General features: G+C 42.0%; 1 protein-coding gene across 1 annotated transcript in view; it reads left to right on the forward strand.

Annotated features, from left to right (window-relative positions):
- LOC121685324 (sorbin and SH3 domain-containing protein 1) overlaps nucleotides 1–9,609 on the forward strand; it is a 61,128-nt gene that overhangs the window by 19,368 nt on the left and 32,151 nt on the right. Inside the window, exons 7-13 of the mRNA XM_042065784.1 lie at nucleotides 1,924–1,953; nucleotides 3,820–3,989; nucleotides 4,432–4,492; nucleotides 4,855–4,929; nucleotides 7,137–7,169; nucleotides 7,284–7,386; nucleotides 8,685–8,799. Of these exons, the coding sequence (XP_041921718.1) occupies nucleotides 1,924–1,953; nucleotides 3,820–3,989; nucleotides 4,432–4,492; nucleotides 4,855–4,929; nucleotides 7,137–7,169; nucleotides 7,284–7,386; nucleotides 8,685–8,799 (587 nt within the window). The remainder of the gene's footprint in view (nucleotides 1–1,923; nucleotides 1,954–3,819; nucleotides 3,990–4,431; nucleotides 4,493–4,854; nucleotides 4,930–7,136; nucleotides 7,170–7,283; nucleotides 7,387–8,684; nucleotides 8,800–9,609) is intronic.

The raw sequence follows: 9,609 nt of genomic DNA on the forward strand, positions 1-9,609 counted from the left end.
TCACATAATCCAGTTATGTGATGGTGAGACATGCTCCGATATTCACGCTGTGCTGTTGCGCATTAAGTCGGCTCTTTTTTTTTATGTCACTTTAATAGGCGTGACGGGGCTCAGGAAGTGTCCCAGTGCTTTCAGATTGTTGAGTGTTGTTCAGATGTAAGAGTGAGATGTTAAGAGAGATTGCTCAAGTAGGCCTGTAACAAAATTAAAGATGACACTAATCACCAAATCAGATAAAAATCAGGTTTGTTGGACTGTAATAAGACTTACAGAAATGCTCTAGCCTCAGTGGACTGCACTAGTCATGGTTAAACCAGTGGACCTCACATGCTTAAATTAGTGGACCTCATCGACCAGTTTCCTCTAACGAATTAAGCCTAGACCTACACTAAAAAATAAAATAAAATAATCATTGAAGTTTTCTTTTAGTCTAGGACTTGGCTAAATCCATGTTATATGTTAACTAGGAGATATCATACAGTTAAACCAGAGGACCTTGTATAGTTAAAGAGGTGGCCCTCATAAGGTTAATTCAACCAGAAGGCCTCATTTGGTTAAACCAGTGGTGGAGCTCATGGAATTTGGTGCAACCTTTTTCTGCCTTGCCCACTCTGTCTGTTGACTCAAAGTCAGGGACTGACCACTCACTTCCATTCCTATCACGTTAGGTCCTCTGGCTGCTGTGTGAGAATGACTCTGAGAAGCTAAGGTTTGACAATAATGACAAAATATAAGCACCCAATCTTTGAAAACGTATCAAAAACACATTTAGCAAGTGTTATACTGTAGGTGTACGTTTATACTTGTACATACAGTATGTGTTGGCTTTTTCCAGAGTTGTGCAGTATTCTGTAGTCTTTTCCTCAGCCTCAGTATAATTTTTGATTACACGGTCTATAATAGCATCGCAATGGAGCACACAGTTGAAATTGATTCATGGGCCAGCCTCAAGTGGCTATTTCTGTTGAGTGTGGAGCATTCACAGAGCCTTTCAGGCTTTTTACTGTTTAAATATTTATGCGGACATAGTATTTCCATCACTTAGAATCATCTCCAGGTTCGCTCTCTCTGAGGAGATCAAACTTTTTCTGTCTCTTCCTTCATGAGGTGGAACAGGCTTTCCCCCCCTATGCTGCATTATGAGCAGTTTTTATAAGTACTGCAGTCCAACCATGACTTCCTCTGCTGCAGTGTAGAGTTGTGGAGGCTGCACCATTTCTGTAAAGTCTAAAATCTATAAGCTATTTACCTGCATGAATGCAATTACGAGACTTAAAAGCGAAATATTGTTGAGTTTGCATCAAGTGGCTGGACTAAATAAGCAAATAAAGTATCAGTAAATATAGTATCAACTGATTATCCTTCACAAATGTCCATAAAGAGCCAGTGGTATTTGTGGGTCCAGTAAATAAATGTTCAGTGGTTTCTAGCCGTTCTAGAGTCTTCTAAAACTATTTTTACGCTACGTGAACGGAGCGCTTCAGTTGTGGACCCGGTGTAGCCCGGGCCTATAGTCGTAATCCTCCAAACAGCACATTATTGACCATCTCATAACTCAGGCCTTGCTTAGAATGGCAAGCCTTGTAGAGCAGCTCGACTGACTACTCAGTGGCTCTATGCTCCTCTACTCCATCCACAGATAGTTCCCGGCCTTATCAATGCTGAGTCAGGGGCTTTTAGCATGTTATATAAACCATACTATATAACTACAAGCCATCTTATCTTATAAAGACATATAATTGCATACAGTTGCTGATTCATTAAGTTTATGTGATTCTTGATGTTTCAGGAACACAGGCACAGACAGACAGACAGACAGACAGGCTGATCGTTTGGGCTGATTTGATAGGCTTGGCCCATATGCTCGTTTGGCTTTATTGCATTATGTTGTTGCATCTCTGCTTCTGTTTCCTCTCACCACAGAACAGCAAAAGCATCAGTGTGATGTGGCAGGTATGACATAAAAGGTTTGATGGGCTCGCATGTCGATCCTGATGACCCCCTACCCCCCGTCCTCTCCAGGGCTAACCCCTTTACTTTTGATCTCATTCCTTTCCTTCTTCTTTTCAGCCTTCAGCAAACATGCTGCGAAATCCTTTGATCAAAATGATTCCCACTTGACTGTCCTTTTATCCATAACATTTGTTGTGAGATTTTACAGATTGCTCTCTGTGTCTTACCATCACAGGAGAAATGAGAGCAGTTGTGCATTTCAGCTGTGTTGCCTAAAATAACGCATCCATTGGTTTGCGATTTTCTTGCCAGAGAATCAGCTGTTTTTTCCATTTATGCACTCTGTAGCAACACAAAATCCCACAGCTTGTAAGAGCTCTAATCTAGTACTGTAAATATTTTCTCACCTTGTAGCCTAAATTAGGCACTTTGAGATACATATTAGAGTATAATTGACATTTTTATGGTACAAAAACTAAATGTTGCTATGCTGACCATGAGACACAGTCATGACTGTTTGCTGTCGGCATGATCGGTTCGACCAGCGGTTACATGTGGCATGGGTCTGCATGGGATTCATTTACTTGCAATGTGGACTTTTCATTTGCACTATGTACATCTTTAAAATGAAGCCTTATACTTTAATCAGATTGCATTTGGTTTGCAAAGAGTATCTTAAATGGCAACAATGATTTAATACTTGATATCAACTTATGTTAATTCTTTGACCTGATCATTTTTCGGTGGTGGTATTTGTGATTTTGCCCGAGTAGGTTCATGATGGCTATTATGTTTTTTCAGGGCTCTGTGTCTCTCAGCATGTCTGTGTTAGTCCTGGCATTTGTGTGGTGTCTGTGTTGTTTATGTCCATTTGTGTTCCATTTCATTCTATTTTAAGTCTATGAAGAGATGTATTTACACTAAATAACAAAAAGACTCATAATTTGTAAGGATTTCATGTTTAAGGGGTTTTGAAATCCCAGAATTCCAGACAAACAGAGTGGTCCAGTCAGCCCATAGATAGATATACTGTCAGTCTGCCCATATGCTCCTTGCTGTCTCGTAATGTTTCAGTGTGCTTGTCAGCTTGTAAATGTATGCAGGAGGCAGCCAAGATCATCTGTCCCATTAGAATCCTACTGTCAGTAGAGGGGAGATGGGCCAAGTCCATTTGTGGACCAATAACTCAGCCTTTGAGTTGGACTTAAATTGCTGAGTTGGACACATGCTCATTTTGTGAGATGGTTATCTCAAGTCCATGTCCAAGGAAGGAAGATGCTGAGTTGTTTGGAAAGAGGTGGAATGAGCCCAAGTCTCTGTCACTCTCAATGCCAGTTTAAGAGGAAGATACTGTTCTCTGATGCCCTTCTGCCTGCAGACACAACAGGCACACAGAGGAACAGTTCCATCTAGTGAGCTAGTGACAAACCAGATGAGGAATTTTGTTTTTAAAATTGGATCTGAAGAAGGCCTCACAGCCAAAACCTTATCCAATAAAAAATACATTTGGAGCCAGAGTGTGCAACATTTTCCTCTTATTTTTAAACCATTTGAGGAAAACACAATGCTGTCTGGAAGAATTCAGTAGTCGTTTATATTCCTTTTTTGTCCATCCTCTGTATTTGTTAGCGTTTAATTCCTCATTTACAAATTCCTTACTATCAGCCAAGAAACTTGTATACTTAGATCCTTTAAACAAGGCAAGGCAAGTTTATTTATATAGCGCATTTCACACCCAGGGGTAATACGATGTGCTTTACATAAGCAAAAGCAAAGAATAGAAGGCAATTGGTACTTGATGCGTGTTTATCTCCTCTAGCTACATGTAAGTGTGTTTCTGACAGTGTGTGTGTGTGTGTTTGTCAGACCCTACGCCGGAGCGAGGCGAAGCTCCAGAGAGGGAGGAGGGACCGGTGGGAGCCCCCGTAGAGGCCTTCTCCGTCCAGCCCGACATGGACGGCAGACAGGGGACAGTGAGGATGACTCAGCACGTCTCCGTCGGACACCCGCCAGAGCAACCCCGTCCCCCCATCAGGGTACGGCTGGGGAAACAACCCCACAGAATGTTGCCAAATAAGGCCAGTTTTGTATGAGGGGGCGGGCTGTTCCTCTCATTTGGTTTAACACTTGTACAGAATTTGTGTTGGTGATTTTATTGTTGCACTGTTAAAGGTAATATTTGCTGTTTTGTTTTGCCGTACGCTTCAACAAGATATGCCCATTATTGAATATTGTGGAAAGATATGTAAAATCCATTAAAACCAAGTGCTCATACTTTTCACTTCGTTGAATTCTGGCAGATTTTTACAAGGATGCAAATTAAATCCATCTCATAAATCATGGAAATGATGGAACCTCTTCCAAAACCAATTTGTTGGAAGAATTAATATTTCAGCTGTGAAATTAATATGTCACTAACATGCCTTTTAAATCCTTTGTGTAATACCTCATTGAGCATGTTTCCACACTCTGCTTCAGAACACGGAGAAATCAAAGGACTGGTACAAGAACATGTTCAAGCAGATTCACCGGCTTCCAGGTAAGATGGGCCTCCTGGGCCACCATAGCCTTGTCTCTCTAGTATGTCCTGCATAACCAGTCCACCTCTACTGTTGTGTTATGGCACAGCGTTTTCTGCACCTATTTATGCACTATGCCTCTCTACATCCGACTTGGGGGTGTGTGTGTGTGTTTTTGTGTGTGTGTTTGTGTGTGTGTGTGTGTGTGTGTGTGTGTGTGTGTGTGTGTGTGTGTGTGTGTGTATGTGTGCTTGTGTATGTATGTGTGTGTGTGTGTGTGTGTGTGTGTGTGTGTGTGTGTGTGTGTGTGTGTGTGTGTGCTTCTGTGTCTGTGTGTTTGTCCATTTCTGTCTGCCTGTGTCTCTGCACCTGTCTCACTCAGAACCTGTTGAGGAAAATCCCTATCGCCCCACGTACGTTTTCCCAGAATGCAATGACAGACCGCTGAGATTCCGAGGTATACTCAGATGCAGGGCCTGCAGAAGTCTCTGTTCCATCTGCTTAGCTTCTCACTAACCCCCTCATCTCTAGTGGCTAAGAAGAGTCCTGATTGATCTAATCCACATTATGCAAACCTGCAGTGTTGCCCTTTACTATAACAGAGTTATAGTACTATTGCTGCTTGGCTGGTATTGATTTTAATAGACCTATTAATAATTTAATGTTAGGAAAGCATTCAATAGATTTGATTTATATGTGGCTGTATTTATTGGTTTTATCAGCTTAGTGGAGGTGGTTTGTGAGGACATGGAAAGGAACATTTGTTGAACACTAGAGGGCGCCAATGGAACATGAAAAGGATTTTATGTACCTAGACACCCATAAGTGTTATATGGTGCTACTTTTAGTCCCTGAAGTGTATATGACTGATGATTACATCTTGAGTTTATTATTATTCATTTATAAGGTAACCTTGGTAGTCTGTTTAGTTTATGTGTCTGTGTCAAAGTTGTCTGACTCAAGGTCAAGTTTGGTGAGCAAATTCCCACATTCTCAATCTATGGCTTTAAAATGTGTGAGGAAGTGGCTACAGACTGCCTTTTATGTCCACCCGTTGCCAAGGACGATCAACAGAACAAGCAATCAATCACACTTTCCAGCTGTAGTTAATGGACGGACTATTCCCCCGTCACCACGGATACCAATCTTTTAGTCACAAAGGTGTACGAAGAATCAATTCGGATGAGTCTGCAGTCTAATGCACCATCCAGTCTAATGCACCGTCTGTGAGGCTTTCTGAGGGGACTTTTTGGCTCTGAGTGTTGTTGTTCATACGCTAATGACAGGCTAAAAAGGCCTCAGTGAAAGATCGTTTTCCTGCAGGGTATTCCACAAGGACATAAATGACTCTTCCTCTTCCTTTAATGTTGATATGTTTTATTTTTGGCTAGAACAATAATTCACAGGATTTGTACATGAGTCCTGCCAGTAGTCCCTGTGTGACTACATCAATAATCACTAAAGACAAAAGTATTAAAACAAACATTTGATAGGTCTTGGTTAGAACAGCTAGGGTATGACCCTCAGGTTCATGATTGCTTGCATATGGTATAGCAGTAGTCATGTACTGTATGTGTCATTCTACAGTAGTATACATCTTGATATCCTTTAACTGACAGCATGGTCAGTGACCCTGCCGTGACCCTTCAGTAAAGGGCCGTACTGCTTACGCCTGCTCAGTTGCATGCCTCTCTATCACGCTCTGCCGTATGATGGTGAGATGTGTAACCTACTGAACCGCTGATATGAAACTGACTTGTTGAACTGACCCCTCCCTTCCTCTTCTCCGTGCCAGTTGTCTGACCCCTCCCTTCCTCTTTTCATTGCACATCACACACAGTGGTGACAAGACAATGTATTCAACATATCATAAACAAGTAGTACTAGTAACATATACTACTTGAAATGAACAATTAAACTAGAATATCAGACATACCATTGTGAATTGTATGTAGTTTAGTTTCTGTGTAGGCATAGGTATATCAATTATTATATATTATTAATGCTGTGTGTCAATATCCGCATAATATCAGATATTCATCGTTGATAAACTGGTTCGTCTTTGGCTGTAAACAATGGTGAAGTAACAGGTTCTTGTAAGATAATGTGGTCACAGAAGAAACAGTTTGTGCCAGTACGTTTTGCCTACCTACTTGGAATGGTATGTCAAAAATCAGCCTCTCTGTTTATGGTGACTATTAAAATCAAGAGAGTGAGAGAGAGAGAGAGAGAGAGAGAGAGAGAAGGATGGAATGAATAATGAGGAAGTTAGGCGGCCCTCTACTGGTGAGTTTGGCCATGTAAGCAAGAAGCTTCAGAATTAGCTGATCAGCTGCTAATGTCCGCTATGCATGGCATGCTAATCCTGTCCATTTTCACTTACATGCGCTCCTCGGTAATGCTTTATACATGTTCTCACATGAGCAGAACACTCTTAGAATCATATCACATGGAGTTGGGTATCTGATTGGTAAATTCTCAATGACAGACATTAGTGGACTATGAGTAGGTTATGTAATCAGACAAAAATATTACTGTGGCTTTTTCATGATTTTACAAGGGTAGCAAGACATTTCTATCCCGTCTGGATGCATATTACATCCCTCTAGGTGTTTTAACTGTGTTTTAATGATTTGTAAAACCAATCATTTCTTTTTCTTCTAGATGATGTGCCTTCCTATATATATGTGGAAGAAGGTGAGAGATGCAAAAACTCTTGTACTCCTTTAATATTTAGCATGGTGTTAAAACACACACTGTGTGTATCATTGTTATATTCACACAGATAAGTCTTTTTTTTAAACTGTGTAGTAGAGAGGAGAGAACCTGTCTCTAAAAGTGCAGTGGACGCAGTCTCCGGTGCGAAGCTTCCAGTGCCAACCAGAACTTCTTCCCTCAAGCCGGCCACTGAACGGTATGTTCATTTATGTAAACGTGACTTTTGAAAGCAATATTCAAAGATTCAGACAAGGAGAAAATGGGATAGTAATCCCAACACAGAGTGTCTGTGTGTGTGTGTGTGTGTGTGTGTGTGTGTGTGTGTGTGTGTGTGTGTGTGTGTGTGTGTTGGGCATTCTTAAGGGCTACTTTGTATCCCCTATGGTAGGATAACAGTGAACTCTGAACCCTGTCACCCCCCTACACACACTACTTACATTCTCACACTCTCACAAGCCCCTGAAACTCACTCCAACAATCCATATGAGTACTAGAGTTACACACTGAACTGCAGAACACACACAGGTCAGTTCGTCTCCCTTTGTACATGTCCACTACACGAGAGTGCTTCAGACCATACTTTTTAAAAATTACACCAAACTCCCTTTAACGCTGAGTAGGGTCGTCTGAGGCGACATAAACTAAATGCACTTTCCTCACTCACATAACACATTTGTCCTATTGAGTGTGTGTTATTTGTGCTGTCGTGATACATGGATGAATGGATGAAGGGATGGACAGGGACAGGTGAGGAAGGCTGGAAGAATGGTGGACTTAAAGAGGAAGAGGAGGAGGGGAGGCTGGTTGAAGTGGCAGATGGTTGGGCCTCTGTTGTGGGAGCAGCTCCAGGTCTCTCTGCGTGTGTGTGTGTGTGTGTGTGTGTGCGTGTGTGCTTGCGTGTGTGTGTGTGTGTGTGTAGGGAGGGGGGTTTAATGGGTGAGTCCTCAAGCAGAAGGCACTTGTGAAAATAATATGGACTCATTCATTATTAAAGAAGAGACAGATAAAATAGAGAGAGGAAGGATTGAAAAGTGTGCGTTTTCCTCTCAAGCCTTTGATAATTACAGCTAAAGAAAACATTTACTAATTATCAGTTTTACCTTTTTAAGACCACTTTCTACTTATATTTTCTTAATTGAAACATCGAGAGTAGATGATTCCAAATCCCAGTTATTGTCTACTACAGATAAGGATACACAGCTCAGGTAATTCCTCCTTTGAGCATTTCTCCACATTTCCCTGAGGGTGTTAAATCTGGTGTTTCATTAAGTGCTGATGTGTTTCCTGATTAGTTTTCTGATGAGAGGGACTATGTATTGGGAAAGAGGTTGGCCCAGAGTGCTGGCTACGTAACACTGTCTGAGAAAACTCCGCTGATGGAGATATCATCCGAAAAAATGGTTGCCATGGAGACATTCCTCAATGGGGTTCTGTTCTCTCTCTCTATTTTTCTCTGTCTCTCTCTCTTACCCGCTGTACTCTATACCCCTGCAGGAATGACTGGGAACCCCCTGACAAGAAGGTAGACACCAGGAAGTATCGCGCTGAGCCAAAGAGCATCTTCGAGTATGAGCCAGGGAAATCATCTGTGCTGAGGCGGGAGAGAACGGTACTCTCATCACATCTCTTTCCTCTCCTGCTCTCTCTCTCTCTCTCTCTCTCTCTCTCTCTCTCTCTCTCTCTTTGTATCTCTAGCCCTGTGTCTTTAAATCTCTATGTTGCATGGTCTTTCAGGAAGCTTACTAGACTGGTCTTACTTGTGGGTCAGACGTCATCCAGGTGGAGGCTGTTACTTCTATGGGGCACAAAAGCATATTTAGTTTTCTGATAGCTCCTCAGTCAGTGATTGTCTACCTTGCTGCTATTGTACATGTGTTGCTATAACATAATGGGGTCAGCCAGCTATGTTTGTGAAGGGCGAAGATTGTATTGATCCTTCACGACATGGAACAGCGCCTCGTCCTTGTGTATCTCATCTGAAGTGGCCCAATTCCACTGCGACTCAGGAGTGAATCAGGACGAAAAGAGGAGAGCTTCGACTCTGTGATAGACACATCATGTCTGCACAGCCAGCTCACAGAACTAAGCGTTTTCCTTTTTTTTTTTGCTAATATAAAATGAAAGGAAATCTGAGGCTCTTCTCACAGGCGCATGTCAGGCTTGCTAGTGTTTGTGGACAGAAACAGCTTCCGACTGTCCCTCTTCTTTGCTGTCTGCCACGGCTCTCACTGGATATCGTGCTACTGGAGAAAGGGATAGAGAGAGAGAGAGAGAGAGAGAGAGAGAGAGAGAGAGAGAGAGACAGAGAGAAAGAGAGAGAGGAAAAAGAGCTCCTGTTTTCAGCCAGTGGTTATCTGATGACATAATGCTGTAATCACTGTTTGCCTGTGACTCAATTATGCCCAGCTTTGGGGTGGAT

This window comes from Alosa sapidissima, chromosome 16, assembly GCF_018492685.1.
Source record: "Alosa sapidissima isolate fAloSap1 chromosome 16, fAloSap1.pri, whole genome shotgun sequence".
Taxonomy (NCBI): domain Eukaryota; kingdom Metazoa; phylum Chordata; class Actinopteri; order Clupeiformes; family Clupeidae; genus Alosa; species Alosa sapidissima.